Source organism: Varanus komodoensis, unplaced genomic scaffold (genome assembly GCF_004798865.1).
Source record: "Varanus komodoensis strain SLA01 unplaced genomic scaffold, ASM479886v1 scaffold1, whole genome shotgun sequence".
Lineage (NCBI taxonomy): Eukaryota > Metazoa > Chordata > Lepidosauria > Squamata > Varanidae > Varanus > Varanus komodoensis.
In genome coordinates, this window is record NW_025335268.1 from 67,712,301 (window position 1) to 67,732,866 (window position 20,566).

General features: G+C 40.7%; 1 protein-coding gene across 4 annotated transcripts in view; it reads left to right on the forward strand.

Moving 5' to 3' along the window:
- The window catches only part of RNGTT (RNA guanylyltransferase and 5'-phosphatase), a 152,244-nt gene that overhangs the window by 124,483 nt on the left and 7,195 nt on the right, over positions 1-20,566 (forward strand). For all 4 annotated transcript variants that reach the window (XM_044427866.1, XM_044427874.1, XM_044427889.1 and 1 more), the window contains one exon: positions 7,742-7,808. In XM_044427866.1, coding sequence (XP_044283801.1) covers positions 7,742-7,808 — 67 coding nt within the window. The remainder of the gene's footprint in view (positions 1-7,741; positions 7,809-20,566) is intronic.

Consider the following 20,566-nt stretch of genomic DNA (forward strand, 5'->3'; position numbering starts at 1 on the left):
TGTACAGTGCTTCTAATGAATGTGAAGAAATCTTATGCTGTCATTTTAATGCCAGATTTCTACATAAGCATAAGAACTGGGATTATTATACTAAAAACAAATGTATTTGGAAGATGTCCAGTGTTTCATATGAACGTTTAATGTTGTAACTGGATAGGCAGTTTTAATTATTTGAAATAGTTTTCTTCTTCAAAGCTTATTAAACAGTAATTAATGTCTAAGTAAGTCCTCACTGATGCAAATTTCTGCTTTTGATGAAGCACTGTAAATCTGCATAGTACGTTATCACTTTGCAAAGTGTTCCAGCATTTTCTGGAACTCTAGTATTGCCCCAAACCCATGCAGTCCCTCATTATTAAGGGAAACATATAAATAACACTTTTTGGAACACAAGTTTAAGAACTGAGCTCATACGGTTCCTTGGGGTGGAACATTTTCTTTATAGACAGTACAAGGAATAGGATTCATTCTCTTTTGGTCTCTACATAGGTAGTAATTTGAATGGAGTCTCTTCAATAATCTCCGAGTCATTATTTTTACTGTTTCTTAATCTCTTAATCAGGAAGCTGTCTTTTCAATTATGGTAGTTGTCTTTCCTTCATGGGTTTGTTTGTTTGTTTAGGTTATTTCTTTCTGTGTCCCTTTGCTGTAGCAAGTCTCTTATAAGAAATGCCAGGCTTACAGCAGTAAATTTTTCATCTCCAATGTTCATAAAAGCTTATCACTCAAAGGTAGCAATGAGTTTTGCAAGCCACAAACTTTGACCATACATTTCACATAAAGTAGATTCCTCCACTCATACTATCTCACACTCACACCATACTCACACTATCTAACTCCAAGTGCTTCTCAGAGTTCAACAGGTAAATATAAGATGCCTGATACATAATATTAATATTATGGTTCCATGCAGTAATGTAATTTCTTGTCAGAAAAGGAAGGAAAATGATCACAACAGTGATCGTGAAACAAAGCTGAAGAGGCCACCTTGACAAATGCAGCCTGCCCTTGGTGCCAGATTTAATGTCATCAGAACTTGTACTGATCTCATTACTGTTTTTGCTGCCAGTCAACATTCAGACCACTTCACTTCCTGGGCCAGGGGGCTGAAGTTGACACCAGTTGTGACTCAGGAAAAACAGACAAGCAGATAGTTTCCTTGTGACTGATTAACTTGTTCTTAGTGCTTTTGCACTAGGATCCTACTGTAGAACCATTGTCCTTCACCCATTTATTTTGTATGGGTCATCCACATGGTCTTTTCATCCAGTCATTGTCATCTTAATTTCCCCACTGGTCCAGCTTTATGCAGATGCTGCTGCTTTGTAATAGTTTTGGTCATTTTATGTTGCTATGTTTAATTATTCTAGGATAACCTTTTCCTGTGAACTAATAATTTAGTTGTAATGCATAGAGGACATTGAATCGTGCCTATGGGCTCTGCACTGATTTTTTTGGTCTTGCACTAACCATGGAACTGCCATTGGGGTGCATAAACCATGTAAACAGCTATCTTTATGATCATTCCATTGTATGAGTATAATCTAAACGGGCTACAAATCTCAGGCTGGATTGCTTTCCACAATAATTCCAATTGTTTTCTTTGTAGAAAAAGAAAGAAAAGCTGGCTTCTTTTATAAGACTACAACAAACCATAAAAATGACTGTATATTGGTTAATGACTGTATACTGGCTAAATTTGTCCTTATGTGCTTTAAATGAGGAATGTGAAATACTTTGCTTCAGTGGCATGAAACAAATTGGAAGGTACACTACTGTGAATACCTTAATGAATTACCTGTGCTGCTCACTGATAGTTTAGATAAAAGGAAGGGGGTCTTCTAATTGGCTAAATAAAACATGTAAAATCTCATCAATTAATTTTTAAGCAAACTGAAGATAAAAAATTAAATATACCAATAACAATTTCACCCATATTTTGTCAACTATTTGTTAGTGAAGTTTCCTGCTTGTTTTAAACTTCATCAAATTCATAATGATTGCCTCATGCAAAGTAGGTGGATTGACATTAGTTTATAAAAGGCCCTTTACTCCAAGGATTGAAAACATGACCATGGCCACCATCCAGGAGGAGGGGACTATTTTTTTTTTTTTTAACAAACCATTGATTTGGGCTGCATCAGGGACTGCATGCTAGCCACTCCTGTGCCTGTGGGTTAGAATTCTTCCTACAAGCACAAACTAATTGGTTTGGGTTTTTTTTTTTAAAGCTGAACTCCTTAATATACAGTAGTTGTTAAGCGAGATGAATTTCTTGACCAAAGTTTGAAGGATTTGACAGTTATAGGCTGAATTTAGTTTCTTTACTTGCAAGTCCTAAAGTGATAAGGAGTCAATTGCACTGTAATGATATGCTGTTGCTGGCATTTATACTTTTGATTGATCGGAGGTGTTGTTGCTCTTTATTCCTGCAGTAATAATTGCAGCTGAAAAGTTCACATGCCAAATAGCACAGCAAAGTACAATTACAGTAACAATGGTTGGTCAGGTATATAATACTTGGAGTCCTTTGTCTGTTGATTTCAGTCTAATGGAACCTCATTTGTCAGCCAGACATGAATAAATCATTCAGTGTATTTTGAGGAAATCAGGGAGTCTCCCTGATGGCCTACCTTAGCAAACGTCATTAAACAAAACAAACATTAAAGCTTTCAAGGCCCCCAATTAGGAAGTAATATGGTATAGTATTTTCTGATAACCATTAATTCTATACTTACTAGCCATTTCAGTTAATACAGATTTCATTTTAAGCAAGAGAGCACAGTGAAGTAGCAATCCATTATGCACTAACCTGGGAGTATGCACTATTGATATGAGTGGGGCTTACTTCTGAGTAGCTGTGCACCCAGTCATGCTGCTAAATGTTCTTTTTCTCATTCTTCCTATTCTTTTGATGTAATATACCTAATATATCAAAATCAAAGATAATTTTACATATAGGAAAAAACAGTTTATACTGTTTGTGTCTACTGGTTAATAATTGTGCTTTATTTGTGCTAAATATATTGCTTTAGTTAGTGAAAGGGACCATATTTGATTCTCAAATGTCTGACATTTATTGATTTATAAGACATGGTTGCTAAGCTGGAGAAGTCTCTGATGTACATAAGCTTATGCAGTGAGATAATTATATGAAAATATTACAGGTTTAGTGCATATGTATGTTTTATTATTTTTATATTTGATATAAATATTCCATCTGCTCTGTTGGAATCTGCCTCTCAAGTGGCCTTTATTATTGTATTTTTGTCTTTGCCCAGCTTTATCACCTACTTCTCTGTTCCAAGATTACAATGGCATTCAAACAAGTTGTGCAAAGGATTATGCTGCAGCTATAATGCCACTTTTCTAACATAAAGGGCAGGATTACAAATGATAAAACTACATTTATACTTCGGTATTGCAGCAAGAAAGCTCCAGCAACATTGGAGTGTATATACACACAGAGACGTTGCTTCACTGGTTGCAGTAACTCTCTTGTATGGGGAGAGGTCATAGCTCAGAACTGAGTGCATGTTTCCAAGGCTGGATTGCCCCAGCTCTTGTCTGAAGTCCTGGAGAGGTGCTGCCATTCAGTATTGAAAGTACTGACCTAAGTGGACCAATGGTCTGATTCAGAATAAGGCAGCTTCGAGTCATCCTATTTCTCATCTTGATACATTTACACCAATTTGACAAGTGATGCAGAATAGAAAAATGAACTCTACAAATAATAAGCAAGGTCATCAGGACTAGTGAAGTATTGAATTGGAGGGCAGGAGGATATAACAGTATCAAAGTACAGTGGTACCTTGGCTCATGAACGTAATCCGTTGCACGACTGGTTGTGACCCAAATTGGTTGTGACTCAAGTCAAATTTCCCCATAAGATTCAATGTAAATAAGGTTAATCGGTTCTGGCCCCTCTGAATGTGGTTGTGAGCCAATTTTTTTGGTCGTGAGCCAAGTCAAATTTCCCCATAAGGTTCAGTGTAAATAAGGTTAATCCATTCTGTAACTATTTTTTATAAAGTTTAAAAAGGGTACAGGAATTGAAATATTACAAGTTGTATTAAAAATTGCTATGGAAGAACACTGAACGTTTTCAGAATTTCCTATCTATGTTTGATTAAAGACAAAAGAACACTTCTATAATAGGATAAAATGGAAGGGCTTCATAATCAGGAAAAATTATAATAGCAATGGCTGTTAGACTATGTAATAATCTCCCAAAGGAATGATAGAATATTAATTATTTGAATAATTTATAAATGGGCTGGCCAAAATATTCAACACACTTTAAGAAACTGTCAGTTGTGGGTAAAGGTATGCCACAGTATTTCTTAAGGTGTCTTATTTCATTTTTATTATGATTATCATAGTTACATGTGTGAAATAATGTGCAGAGTTCCAGCTGCAACCTAAAGATTAGCCCGCTGACATATATCTGTAAGTTATAGGCAAATCACAGCAAATGGAAAGAAAAAATGCTCTAGAAATAGATGCTGATTTTCTTCCAGTTAACAGCCTGCAATTCCTCAGGGAAGCATCTAAGGAAATAACAGCCAACACATGTACTACATTGCAATTAAAAATGATGTTGTCATTTCCTTTAATTCCTGGGCCTGAATGGATGGTAACTTAAACTGAAAGGACAACCATTGTGACTTGGGGAGACCTTGCATATAATAATTTTTTAGTGACTTTTTAACAGAGTGCCTTGTTTCAATTGGGATAAACTTACCAAAGAAGTGTTGCTTAGTGAAAATGTCTTTTCAGTAAAATATTATCTTCTGCAATAATCCATCAAACTATAATTTATCTTGAAATGTTGATCATTACAAGCATGACTACCAGCGTGTTATTACTTTTCAGTGTTCAGTTCATTACATAACTTGAACTAGTAAATACTAAATTATACTTGTGACTTTTGGTGCTTGTTCAGTTAATAAAATCCAAGTTCTTAAATTGCTGAATGTTGGGGGACTAGATAGATAGAGAAAATATTTAAACCTATATTGGATATTAAAATAAAGAAAGCACCCCCACGTTTTGGAGAGCATTTTAAAAATATCACTAAAATTATACTTGCAGGTTACAGACATAGGATTCTTGTAACTGGACAATATATTGACATGGACTTGGACAATTTTTGCTTTGTCTATTTTACCCTAAATGTTTTTCCCTCCCTTTAAAGGGCATTTCTGCGTGTAGGTAAAATCTGATAAAGAATGAATGCTTTCAGGTTGAGTAGGCAATATTGATTGGATTGTAAAAAGCTGGTAATGCTGTATCCATGTCAATATTAGAGTTGAATTAATTCTTCCCACATGTATAGAGGTATTGGTGAGAAACTGCAATTTAATAAATGATGGTGATCGTCATACTTGAGTTTTACAGTTGTTATGCTTGGGCTTCAGCACAAACTGTTAGAAGGCTTTCTTATGGCCTGTTAACATGGTAGCAGTTTCACATGTTTTGATACAGATCTGCCTTGCTCTTATGGGACAAAATGTATTGGGGACATGGGTTAAAGAAAAGAAGGAATATATGGGTGACTGCAACTCCTGTCCCCAAACACAGTTTAACTTTCTCAGTTGAGGTTGCTTCTGGTATGGAAGCAACTTGGCTGAGCGGAACAAATGCAACATGGTAAGCTACACATGAGGGAAATAATCCTGTCTCCTTAAGTACATATAGCTTTTGCTGTTAAAGAAAATCTTTCTATGTGATTGGGATAGTATAGTGGCATGAGATTGCAACTGTCATGACTAATTATTTGCCTTCCTAAACAATTCAGGGTTGCACTGAAATACTAGTTCCATTAAGGAACTTAATGTGAAATCTGATGAAATATTTCTAATGGTGGTCCTATTTCTGTTAGCGGAACTAGGAGAAGGGCGATTCCCCCTCCCCTTTGCTCTTTCGAAATCCGTTCTACAAGGTTGGAGGTCTCTCCCAGACATATTAGCTGGTACAGGAGGAGGAAAGAGAGGGAAAGTCCCATTGCTGACATATACTTCCACTTGGGCAATGTCATTAGTGGGAGGGAGACAGTGGCTGTGGTCACACATAATGCTAAACAAGCCTGCAAATCACTTTCTGGCCTGGGTCACACATTTGTGTGGTATCTACTCATGAGTAGTTTTCATGTGCCTCTATCTTGCCTCCAAATGGCAGTACCTATGCCCAGGCATCAAACCTGTCCCACGTTGTGACCAGGCAGGAGTGCTCCTGTGGCTTCTGCAGGTGGTGCAGCCCCATGCCCCACTGCCCAATATGCCAGAGCTGCAGCTGGACATCAGAACACTGTGCAAGCAGGAAGACAGGGAGTGCAAAGCAGCCAATCGGAGTGAGGCTGCGCTGCCTAAGCAGAACAGGAGAGTGAAAAATGGTGGCTGAGTATCTGCTGCAGTTTAAATTGACAGTTTTTTTATTTTAAAAGAGCAAAAACTTGTACCACATCAGTCATTTTTATGAAGAATGGAAGAAGTAACAGTGCTGGGAATTCAAAATTTCCAGGAATTATGCATCTTTACACTTCCTGGAAAAATCTTCCAATTACATAGTGTCTAGAATAATTTTGAAAGAGTATAAATTAGGCAGTAGTATAGAAATACATTGTCTTAATCTTTTTATGCATCTAAAAGCAAATATTTCAAAATCCAACCTTTCTCATTTTTCAGGACTTTTAATTTTTGGGCTTTTTAAATACAGTCACTGGTGTTTTTGGGACTGCAGGTGGCACAGTGGTTTAAACCGCTGTGCTGCTGGGCTGGTTGATCAAAAGGTCACCGGTTCGAATCTGCACTACCGGGTGAGTTCCCGTTGCTCCGTCCCAGCTCCTGCCAGCCTTGCAGTTCGAAAGCATGCGAATGCAAGTAGATAAAAAGGTACCACCTCGGTGGGCAGGTAACAGCGTTCCGTGACTTCGGTGTTTAGTCATGCCGGCCACATGACCACGGAGACTGTCCGCGGACAAACGCTGGCTCCCTCGGCCAGGAAACGGAGATGAGCACCGCCCCCTAGAGTCAGGCATGACTGGACTTAATGTGAAGGAGAAACCTTTACCTTTTGCTAGTGTTTTTATTTCCCTTTTTTCTAACATCTCACAGTTATCAGGTAAGGCCGATTAAGATAATTCCAGTCACTGAGCCTACCCTTTATTAAAACTGAAAACTTCTTACCAGATCAAATATCACCACAATCAGTGCCACAGGTCTGTTAAAGCAATACAAGTGTTTAGTACCATTAGGTATTGAAGCTTAATAACTTTATCTCCATAAACCAGATTACTTTGTCTTTTAGTGAAGAACAATGCACTCTAGTACTGGAATCTAAGCTAAAAGCAAGATACAGATAAAAAAACCCCTATCCTTGTGATAAGCTCATAAATACTTTTGCAGATAAATGGGTAGGAATATTTGAGGAAATAATTGGGATTTTTTTGTAAACTTTAAATCAATGGTTGATACATCACAATTAATGTTGAAAATTAATGTTTATCATTCTTCTGAGAGCCTCCTTACAAAGAAATATGGTGCATTTAAAGCATTTTATTTGAAACAGTTTTGATTTTATCTTGCACTACTTGAATTCAAGAATTAAGTGATCATATCCTGAACAAAACCATTTATTTTGCATGTGTTTAGTCATACTTTATTGTTCTTTGAAGACACGTACCTGTATTAAAGGAATGTGGTGATATATCAACATTTCCTATAATGCTTTTTTTTAAAAGGCTTCTCCCACAGACTGTTGGACTGCTTTACGTTGGAGGTTTTGAGAGACCTTTTGCACAAATTAAGGTAAGAGCAATGAATTTTTTCTCTGTGTGTCTTGCTTAAACTCTTGCTGGAATCCTTTCCCCTTTGTTACCCATCACCTCAGCATTTTTGTTACTCACTAAAACAATAACTTTTGGCTCCTTTTATAAGAGTGTATTTCCTGTTACTTTTACTTCCTAAAAGCATCCTATTTCCAAACACATTTTCCTTGAAAAGGAAGACTGCCGTCTAGAGGAGGCCCAGCAGAATATGGCTCCTCTCTGCTGGGTTAGTCCCTGCCATCCTCACCTGCTTTTTCAGGCTGCCAGTAGTGGAGAGGTTCCTGCTGCCATGCACTGCTGTGACCAGGGCATAACTTTCAACATGCTGTGATGGGCGCTTGCTGTCCACCCTCTTTGACACTGCTGTCAAGCAGCCGAGGGGAGAGAGGAGGTGCCTCAGTGCTTCCAGTGTGGGATTCCTGTGCAAGATCTGAGAAAGAGAGAGAAGGAGAAGGCACCCTGCCCCCAGTGCACCCCTGATCATTTCCCAGACACATCAAGGGTGGGGTGATTGATAAGCCACACTGTGTAGCTTTCTATGCAGTATGGCTTGTTGTGTTGTTTAAACCAGTGGTTTTCAACCTTTTTACAGTTGGGGACCAGCAAAAATAGGAAAATTATGTTGGGGGCCACTGAGGCAGAAATAAAAAGCATTATATACATAATATAGTATTTTGAGTATTAGTTTTGAAATATAGTACACAAAAAAAGAAAATTCTCTAAAATATCCAGAAAGTGAGCAATAAAAATGCTAATAAAAGAATAAAATATTGACATTAAATGTAATCAAATACAACTGAAATTTGTATTTGGAAATGCTGGCGGATCATTGCTGGTCCATGGACTGGTGGTTGAAAACCACTGGTTTAAACCATCCCTTATTCTCAGTAAGGTTTCCTAATAATGTTTGAATGGAACATTAAGAGTTTTTCCTAACACTTATTCTCTTGTGTGGTAACACAGAAACTTTGCATTTTTAATAAAATTGACAGCATCGCTAATCTTTCTCATCCATAAAATTTATTAGTGACTTGACATTTGTAAAGCATTTTGAGATGTATATCTTTCTTACTGCTTCAAGAGATGTATATTTGTAAACAGTCATGATTTTATTGCCTCTGAGTGGCCATCTGTGCCTTCACACACATATGGGCTTAAGCAACAGCGGAAGGCCTAGGTCAGAAGAAACTTGTACAGCTTGGTGTCATGGAGTGGGCGGGGCTGCCCATCCCCTCTGGAGGCTGGCTATAAGGGGAGCCCCCTCCCCCCCAGCCCAGTCCCTCAGTTCCTGACACAGTTCCCTGTGTCTCGCTCCTTTCTCCTCTTTATCTCTCATTTAAAAAAAAAATCACTTCTTGTCTTCCTTTCTTTCTCTTTCCAACGGCCTACCAGCCAAACTTCACGCAACCATGGACTGTCAGTCACTGGAAAGATGCCGGATGGCCGGCAGCCACTACAGCTCACCCTGCAGCCACTGCAGTTCACGGCCTGCCAGCCAGTGCTGCACCACTGCTGCAGTGCACCTCCATATGGCCACCATTGAGCCCTGGCTCCAGCAGCCACCACCTTCACAGCATTCTGCCATTTGTTGCTGAGGCCTGCCTCTGGCCACCGATTGTTTTGGCCAGTTGCCTCCACCATCAAGGCCTGCCTCTGCCCACCGTCAAGGCCTGCCTCCGGCCACCACACTGCCTTTGTGGCCGACTGCCTCTGCCATCGAGGCCTGCCTCTAGTCGCCATCGAGGCCTTCACCCGGCCGCTGCTGCCTTTGCAGACCACAGCCTCCACCATTGAGCCCTTCATCCCACCTTTGGCTTCTGCTGCCTTTGTGGCCCGCTGCTTCCACAATCAAGGTCTTCTGCCACTGTTGAGGCCCGCCTCTGGCTGCTGCTGCCTTCATGGCCTGTGGCTTCCGCCATTGAGGCCTTCACCCCACCTTCACCCACCGCCTCCACTAATGAGCCCCAGGACTGCCGTGTCCTCCCTCTGGCTGCTGCTGCTTTCCCAGGCTGCCGCCTCTGCCATTGAGGCCTGACTCTAGCTGCCACCATTGTGGCCCATCTGCTGGCACTGCCGCCTACGCCGCCGCAGCCTCCCTAAAGGTGCCGTCATGGCCTGCCTGATGTTTGCTGCTACTGACGCTTGGGTTCACCTGCTGCCACCTTTGCGGCCCACTGCCCCACACCATCTGGCCACCACTGCCATGGTCTAGCCACCAGCTCCACCACCGCCCTTCCCCTCCTGCCAGCCACCCCCACACTACAGCATGTCTCTGTAGCCTCCCCAGCTGCCCGATCCACAGCCTACTGCTCCCCTGGGTGCTGCCACTGACATGGTGCAGCTGCTGCAGCCTGCTCCCTGGTATCTCGGTAGCCCATGCCACCATGAGGCCAGAGCCTGCACCCATCCCCCATGTGCCTACAACTGCATTCTTACTGGCTTAACTCCGCATTGCCTCCATAGAGCACCCTGCTATCCCACTGGCTTTTCTTGATGCCAGCTGAAGCCTTGCTTGATGCTATGTGACGCCGCTGGCACTCTGGCTACCATTCTGTCATGGCCAACCTCCTGGCACCACTGGTACCATTGCTTGGCAGCTCCCCCACTCATTCCCCTGTGCCACTGTGCCAGGCCTCCAAGTGCTGCCACAACCTACCTGTTGGGGCTGTTGATGAGGACCACTTCCAAGTGCCATCAATGCGTGCCTGCACTCCCACTCCGATACTTGGGGAAATGATAGCCTGAAGTGCCTGATCCTGCCTAAATTTGAAAGCTAAGCAAGGTTAGGCATGGTTAGAATTTGGATGGGAGACTCAAGCCCTGCACTGGGCAGGGATTTCGACCGGATGGCCTTGTAGGCCCCCACCTCACTGAAGGCCTGGGGAGCTGCTGCTGCCATACCTGTGCCCTGCATCCCGTAAGTTCAGTCCCCAGCCCAGGTGGTGACTGGGCCTTGTTCCACGCCTGACTGCGGCGCTGCCTACTGCAACATGCCACTCCGGGCCCATGCCCCTCCCACCTGGCTACAACCTGTAACCTTGCACCCACCATGCATTGACCCTGCCAGCCAACCTGGCACTCTAGATAACACGCAGCTCGAGTCTCAGATGGCCAACCCTGAGGCTGGCCATGAGCTTATCACCCTGACACAGAAGCCTCTAGACAGATCGCCATCCACACACTGGCAACACATGGCCTCCCTGAAGACCACTACCACCCACAACCATGGAGTGGGGTCCAGACAGGGGGTCTACATCTCAGATCCCACGTGACAGGCTGGTCCACCACCCTGCCCGGATCCTTGTCTCACTCTCTGTTGCTGCCACATGAGCACAAGCTCTACTGCACAGCCCTCTACAGGTGGTCAAGCCTGAGATAGGCCTGCTCACCACCCTTCCCCGGACCACCTATGGATTGCCAATTCCTGAGGGATGGGACAATCTGTGACCTTACAACTCCACCCCCACATAGCATTCTCTCAGTTATCCAGGCCTCTATTTACTCTCCAACTTAGAGAGCCCTTATGGCCTTTCTAAGGCTAGAGAGGTCTCAGTCCACTGAAACCCCTGCAGAACCCATGCTAAACCACCTGGAGATCCTCTTAGCGTGAGCCTTTCTCTCTATCATCCTCTCTTACCCTGGCTTCTCCAGCACAACTAGCAGTTTTCTTGCATCCCAAATCTTAGGGTTCTCCCCAGTTTCTCCAAGGACTTCAGACCTCATCCAACCAGCCCCCTTCTGCACACCCTCCTGACCCTCCCAGCACCGGCACAGTCCCTGCTCACCAACTGTTGTCACACCGTCGTCTCCTCTAGCTGTCCAGACCCATACAGGTGGCACAGCCCTTGCCTTCGACATATCTCGCATGGGCAACTTGTGCACTGTAACAATGGGAGAAGGGAGAGCCCTTATTCCCCCTCAGACTCTCCATGTGAGTCCCCTATACCATCTCCCTAGTCTGGAAGACAGCAGGCTTCAGCCTCACTGTACGCCCGAGTACACACTCCATGTGCTCCTGGGCTGACTTGACTGCCCCTCGCCTCACCCCAGATGCACAGCATCTCAAGAGCCACCATATGGTCCACGCCCTTGACCTCTGGCTGCCACCACCACCTTGATGCCTATGCAAGGTGACCCTCCTCTTGGCCAGGCAGACCTCTCATCATTCCTACAGCAATGACAACCCTCCAACCTACAGGGGGGTAAGCTTGCCAGTTGCCCATATGTGTGTGATGAGCAGAGACCACGATGAAGAACAACAGGTTGCTTACGTGTAACTGTCGTTCTTCGAGTGGTCATCTGTGCATTCACATAACCGCCCTCTACCCTGCTAGCCGTCGTCACTGTGGTTATGCCTCTGCCTGCCTGTTCAATTGCCTGGGAACAGTGTTGTCTCCAAGGCACTTAGGGACAGGGCGCGGGGGGGGGGGGGCTCCCCTTATAGCCAGCCTCCAGAGGGGATGGGCAGCCCTGACCACTCCATGACGCCAAGCTGTAGACATTTCTTCTGACCTAGGCCTTCCGCTGTTGCTTAAGCCCATATGTGTGTGAATGCACAGATGGCCACTCAAATCTTCACAGTTACTGGTAAGCATCCTGTCTTTCTTGCTGTTTTTTATCGTGTTTGGGGGCAGTATTGGCTTCTGTGGAAAGCATATTAATATATGTCTCAGTATCAGAAAAATATGTAATAGCTGCTTTCAAATATACTGCCAGGTACTACATATTATTTACTCTAAATACTGTATAAAAAGTCACTTACTGGTAAGCAGAGAGGTGACCACGTTTGTAGATTATGTCAGATCATTCCAGGTGGTCAAAATGAACAAAGAAAAACTGATTCTCCTAAACAAACTACAATTTCCAAATTGTAGTTGAATTAACAACAAAATAGAAAATATAGTTTGGGGCCACAAATCCAAATTTACATACACTGTTGCATTCTGAACTGGTGATGATTGACCAGAAATGTCAGGCACATTTGGATGTAATAGCACATACGCTCAGATATCCTGATTCCAAGCCCTTGGTGGCTTTATACATTAATGCCAAAACCTTAAAGGTTTGGTAACAGAATGGGCAGTCAGTGATATATATTAGTAGCATGCTCATCACGCAACAACCTTGCCTACACGTGTGCAGCTGCAGCTTCAGGGCAGCCATTCATAGAGTGCATTATAGTAGTCAAAACATGGAGTTACCGATGCGTAGATTATATTGCTGAACTATCCCTGTCCAGGAACCTTTGCATCTGCTCCTGAACAGCAGTAAGGTGTTTCCTTTTCTTGAAGCACCCCCATACTTAAACAGAAACACACCTACATACATGAAGCCTGAACTGGGGTGGGGTGGGGATATTGCAGCACTGTGTGGAAGTTCCTATGAGTTATGATGTGTATTACAGAGTGAAGAAGAAGCAACATTTTCTAGTAACTCTGTATCTTGCCAATTTAAAAAATTGGAATTCTTTTTTCAGTGTGGACCAGGGGTCTCAAACTCAACTTACCTGGGGGCCGCTGGAAGTAGAGTTTGGGTGAGGCTGGGCCGCATCAAGTATTCCACCACCGCGGTGGTGGTGGGCTGCTTATCCCATGGTCAGCCCAGGCGCCGCCGGTGCTTTGAAGGCCGCAGGGCCCCTCCCCCGTGCCCCGCCCATCCCGGCAATTGGCCCATGGGCCGCGAGTTTGAGACCCCTGGTGTGGACAGTTCAGTTGCCTTTTTTTCCTTACCATATAGTATTAGCTGCCTGTGGCTCTTGATGGATTTCTCATACAATCTAAAAGCAAGCATAGCCTAAATGTGATGGAAATATATCTTTTTAAAAAAAGACCTTCAATTCCTCCCAGAGTAGCATCTTTTCTATTCAAATAGAGTAGAGTTAGTTTTTCTTTTGAGTCTTTTTGGGATCATATAGAATGTTGGTCCCTAAATTGAGGTCCAAGATGAATGTCTCATGATAAGAAAGCTCGTCATACAGATTAAGTTGCTATGGTGCAAGTACCATTATGCTGATGCTACTTAAACAAAGCAGAATCCACTTGACAAAGCCCTTCCTCCTGGATTATGTAAAGTGTTAGACTATGGTGGTAGGCAGCATATAAATGAAAGTATAAGAAAGAAAGACAGAAAGAAAGTTAGTTTTGGATCCTGTAGTCCAAAACAGTACTTCATAGGGGAAAATGGAGGTAGCTACATTGAGCCAGGAAAGGTTGAAAATAGCCAGCAACAATGGTCAAATTAGTGCTAGATTGGGTGTAGTATTGGCTTTTAGTGCTGATCTAGGGCAACAAATTGAACCCTCAAGGTAGTATTTGGACTCCAAACCCTTATCTCTGAAAATGGATTCAGGGTTTACACCCATCTGATATGGAAACCCGCATATTTCTAAAAATTTGTTGTGGGGCACAGGAACTATTTTTTAAAAATCTACAAAAACTGTTTTACCCTTGGCTGTTACCAAGATTCATGTTATTCTAAACCTTAGCTAATTGGAAATGAACATACCAGCTAGATTATGCCCGTCTGAGTATATTAATGTTGTTGCAATAACTGTCTTGAGAGAACAGCACTATGTCAGGACAGTGCTGTTAGCTGTGTGATTGAGTCAAGTTCCTTACACAGCCCCTCCTATGTTATGCTGGTTTGATAGGAGGATGGAAGGAAGGAAGGAAGGAAGGAAGGAAGGAAGGAAGGAAGGAAGGAAAATTAAGAAATTAATTACTCTATGAAGACTATATGAATTTTCAGGTTTGTGTCTCTATTGAGGGAGGGAGGTTGGGTAAAGGAAAGAACTGCTATACATCAAAAATAAAAAAAAGACAGTATTTCCATCTTGGTTTGTATATAAAATATCTTTTGAAAACAGATCAACTTGCTTAATTAGCGGTACCCCCTCATAACAATCCAATGAACATTGTCCTGTCTAGAATGAACCTTGGAATACTTAAGACCTTAAGAGATGTTGCAAAGTTATCTTAAAACTGGACTGATATTTTAGTCCATAATACATTATCATATTATGATTTTATGATAAATACGATAATGGTCAGGACCTTAAAAATATTTTAGAAATGGCCAGTGATTTAGGTCAACTCAGTAAACTATGTAAAATCCTATTTTCTTTCAATGACAGACCCCTTGGAATGTCACACATTGCTTTGTTCCTTGATTCAAAGAAAATTTGCCATATGCCATGAAGGTTGTTTCAGAAATACATCTACATGCTTTGTATAACTAATTATATGATCCTTTGGATATACTGTTTTTTTGTTTTTTTTTTTTTTTTCTATTGCTGTAGAAGGTCTGAACTTCATTCAAATTATTTCTTTAGTCTTGCATTAGGAAAATTCTTATTTAAAAGGAGAATTATGAATAGATTGTAAAAGCTTATTGTTCAAGATGAAGTATCTTAAAACGAAAATCTTTTCACAATTTTGATTGAAAGGCTTACCAAATGAGAAGTCTCTCAGGATTATGAAACAATGTCCTGGCTTCATGAACAAGCCAGAGGCAAAAATGGCAAAGCAATTTAAAATGTAAGACTGAAAAGGTAATCTAACTCATAAAAATATAATTTGGATGCCTTTAGACAGTATAATTTTGAAAGAACAAACCTGCAGCATTTACTGACCTGTCTCCTAATAACATTTATATGATTACCTACCCCCTTTTCTTTATTAATATAACAATAGAAATAGAACTTGGGAATACATCCTTCCTGGACCCATGTTGATACAGTCCAACAATTACAGTCATAAGAATGGTGCTAGAACATTATGACTAGATATTTATTAAAATTCGTATTTCTAAATTGCCAGTATTGGTTATTGGAAATATACCATAATTAGACTTTTGAGATAAAATGTGTTCTAGTGTGCTGCAACCCAGATGAAAGAATATAAAACAAACTGAAAACATGTGATTAAATCTATCTCATTTTACTGAAGAATGTTCCTGTACAGGGACTATTATGCCATTGGGAAAGCAGAGCTACTATCTCACCAATCTGGGGCTTTGTTAGGCATAAAAATCCACCCATGCATACTATTACATATAATTATCATAAAATTATGGGCTAGGAATTGAAGAGTCATGCTGTTGCATTTTAGACAGCATATTTGTAATAAGCTGTAATAAAGTAAACATTTTGAATGGATATAAGAATAGGCCTTATTCGCAATCACAAATGTGTTTTCAATTGAAATGCTTTTGAAGCTCAATTTAACAAAGCAAACACATTTTCTGGCACTATTAGCATAATTGTTCCCAGTGTTGAATTCTCATTTAAATTTTTTTAAAACTTGAATAAAGCTAGCTGTTAGAAAGAAAGGCTGAATGGAAAAATATTATTTCAAATGCTTAACATTTCACTACCATATAGTGTGTTTCGTAAGAAAAATGTAAGTGCCATAATACTAGTGTTACTTTGTTAGCTCTTTGGTCTATGACTCAGTCATTCATTGGTGACTTACCCTTTAATAGATAGTGTTAAATCCAATGTCATGTTCTGTCCCTTTCTCCCTACCCCACTAGCCCTCTGTGCCTCCTGAAAATCTGGTCCAAGTTCTCCAGCTCTTAGAAAGAAAAGTTTTCATACATTTTACAGCACAACTCCATGATTAACCTTTCACCTTCACTTTGCAAATACGAGTTTGCCATGTTCACGGAGTACTTTTTTCTGTACTGCTAATATATATGAAGTGTCTGTTCTTTTCTTGGCAAATCACAAATCACATAATGGGATTGTGTGCTGTCAGAAGAAAAAGACTGGGTAGAAGCATTTTAGTAGAAGTACAGAGGATGTCTGATTTGTGGGTAAAGTACAAAGTGGGCACACTCATTAGCCAGCACTCTTACCAGAGGACAAAGCCTGTAGTAATTAACAGATGTTCCTTTATGCCTGTGTGAAATTCTTTTTGCGCAATGTTTTTGGACATATCATGGAAAAGTATGCAGTAATATTTGCTGTAAGTCTCCTTTAACCTTTTATTGATCATGCTTCTCTGTGAATCTCTGAGAAAGTGGAGGAATCCATACTATACATTTGACAGAGATACTTTACTAATAGCTAGTGAATTAAGACTGTAATAGTAAACTCTCTTACTAGAAATAAAGTCTCACTGACGTTGTTAAGAGGAGCATCATCTGGTGATCTTTCTTCTACAAAGGAGCACCAGGAAGCTAGATGTGCAAACTGTGTATTTATTGTCCAGTCTTATGTGCAATTTCTTGACACTTTTCAAGGAACATTCTCAAGGGGGAATCAAACATGATCACAGAGAAAATCTGATCCTATCCTTTAGAGTACGCCTTATTGATTTCACTGTAAATTACTTCCAACTGAACATATTGTAGAGGTGTGCCTTTTTATTTTATTCTACCATGGGAGACTCAATATGAGGAACAGAAAATCAGAATGTCAGCAGTATAATTTGATTTGGAAAAACTGGGCCAGGAAATCAAGACTTGATAGTATTTGGGAACATTTTGGTTTGGAGAAAGCATGATTGTCTTTAGATATTGCTGTTAATGGGCAGAGTCAACATCACTATTCCAAATTCTAGATGAAAGAAAGCTGATACTCTATTTTTAAAAATGTTTATTTATAATTGCACTTATATTCCCTCCTTCTTGCAATGCGATGGTTTTCTCTCATAGTACATATGGGGGAAGGAATAGTTGGATCTAGAGTAGAGCTTGCAGAAATCAGTGTGTTCCATTGGGCTTGTCTGGCTCCTCCCTCCCCCACAGTGGGAGATGTAATTCTCCTCCTTCCAAGCAGACTGAGACAATAACCTTCTAAGGAAAAGCTTTAAGTTAATGAACGTGAATCAGACTGCATAAAAGTACAATTGAAGTGTATTACAGAAGTCAATAACAGAAGAAACAAGCAAAATTAGAATAGCAGCTATTAAGGAAGTATATCTTCTTAGAGGTTGGGTTTAAACAGAATACCCCTCAAATTACCTACAGAGTCTTCTTGCCTCAGGCCAATCACTTGGAGTGCCCAATACTTCTCTGCTGGTCTACCCTCTTTAGCGGACACCAGACACTGGGATTATTGAAGGCTGATCTGTCCTTCTCATTAATAGGCTTACTTGGCCTTCCCACAGTGTCTGAAGCTGCTTGGCTTACTGCCTTTTATTTTGCACAAGGATCTAAGCTATTACTTTTTGAGTTTTGTTCCATTCATTTAAAATGCTATCCAAACTTACAGTGCAAAATATTTTATTGTTCTTCTCTTTGTCAAGAGGCTGGCTGAAGTAGTTCTGCCTGGAAATACAGATTTCTCCCTAACTTTAGCATACAGTTTAGATTGGAGACTTATATCTGTGCACCTAGGGGGTATATAGACATGTAGAAGATTGCACTACTAATGTATTATTATCTCACATAATTTCTCTGCCTGCAAATTAACATAGGTGATTATGGTAGATTGTGGTCACTTAAATGATACAAGAAATGGGAAGCCTGGTATTCTTTCTTCCTTTCTTTTTGCGCTTTTCATGTTCAAAATAATTATGGTAACTTGTCATTGTTGAAAGTAATCAGCAGTTTCTGTTGGGAAAATGCATTTAGGTCATTGCATTGGCAGATGTTAGCATTTTCTAGAAAAATCTGTCTTGCAGATTGCTAATGAATGGCCAAGCAAATACATAGATAGTTAATACTGCTTAATTGTCACAGTCAAATAGAGCAACCACATAATTTTCTGCTATTCTTATTCTGTGAATACTACAAGAATGATCAACTATGACAAAGCCTTGCAAAGATTGCTAGTTTGTACAAGTCATTGGCATTGGTAGAATTTCTCCTCCTTTTTCTCTCTTAAGCAGGTGGTTCTCACTAACAACCTTTTCCTGCTTCAGCAGGAAAATGTATACCTATATACCATTTTCCTTGGCAGAAACTGCCAATTAATACTCATTTCCAAGTCATTACACAGGCTCAAGTTTCTTTTTGTGTTTAAGGATATTTACTGCGGATTAGAAAAGGAAGTTGTATTTTTCTGAGTGTGACTATTAAGCTAGCTGAGTCCATGCTTGTGAAACATCTGTTTGAAAAATGCTTTTCTCACACACAGAGAATTGTGTAATGTACTGTTCAAAAGAGGATTATGGAAAAAAGAAAGATAGACCCGTCAGGAAATTAATCATGCAAAAGAGATGGGAATGATTTTAAAAAAGGCTTGTTTTATACTGGCTGTGTGGTTGTATAAAAACCAGAAATTTCTCATGATGTCACATCTGCTGGAAAGATAAAGTTCCAATGTTCCTTTTCCAGAAAACAGTATAATAAATAAAAAGTACATTACTGTTGTTTCTAGGGGAGACTTGTAGCTGCTACAGCTTCAGAGGAAAATCTGTTTTTAAAACAAGTGATAGTAACTTAAGAAGGAGACTTTTGTTGGAATTAAATTTTCTTTTTAAAGTTTATATGAAACTAAATGAGTTTGTCAGAATAGGTTAAAATGTTCTTTTTAAAATCATACCTTCGGAAGAAGTAAAGCTGATGTTTAAACATATGTTTAAATATAAAATAGTTACAATTAAATCTCAATATGCAAAATTTATTCCTATGGCCTTATATAAACAAAGTTGTCTCCCATAGGTATCCCTGTTTTTCCATCACATGTAAATACTTCTGTCCAGTCTGAGTACTAGCTCTTGCTCCTCAAAACTTCTGGGTGCCAGTTTCTATTTTTCTTCACTAACATCACATGTGTGCAGAGCAGGCTGCATAGATTTGTTGATTATTTCTACCTCTCTGGTAGTGGAACTGGACCAACAAGGCAAAGAAATTATTTCAATTGATCATATAGGACAAAAGGGTGAGGGTGGCAGTTCAGTCAGTCCAAACAAAAATTTCAGGAGAAAAAGTCCAAAATCTTCCCAAAAGTATCACGATACCTTTACTGGGCAATTCAAAGGTATAAGCCTTGGTGAAGAAGGTGGCTATGTCTAGTTTGTTTAGAGTGATATACACCAAAAATAAAACTGGTAGCGCATAGGCAGCCAATATGGGACTTTCAATAAAGGTGTTGCACACTGAAAAGGAGTAGCTTCCTGACAACACTTGAGGAGCTACATTCTGCTTTTGCTGTAGAACATGGTTAGAACATGGTCAGAACATGGCTAAAGGGAGCCCCACGTGAAGTATGTTGCAGAAATCCAGTTTTAAAGTTACTAGCATCTGTACCAGTGTAACCAAGCTATCCTGGTGCAGGAGAGTTTGTAACTGATTTACTAGTCTAGATCAGTGAAAGGAATTTCAAGCTGCCATAGCTACTTGGGCCACAAAAAAAGATGGATTCAGGAGTATCCCCAGAATACAACCTGATCTTTCAAAGGGTGTGCAGCCCCATCCAGAATAGGCAAAGCTTGTCCACTTGTCTATAGGCTTCTGTCCTTCCAGGATTCAGTCTCCGTTTATTGGTCCTAATCAGGCCCATTATCCAGGACTTAGGTTTAGGTTGCCACAAAGAAATAGAGCTGTGTGTTATCACCATACTTATGGCACTTGGCTTCACTTGGGAGAAAAGCCTGCTGCAGAAGGACCAGCTTGTACTGACTGCCACCACTGAGAGTAAAACCCATTCTCTTCTGTCTGGCTAAGGTTCTGGCCAAGGATTCCACTGGCGTCTCTTGCCTTGGATTTCTTTGCAACCCTCTTGCATCCTTAGAGGAGAGAAGCACAGCTTCAGTCACAGGATTTTCTGAACATGCTGTACGCCACCTG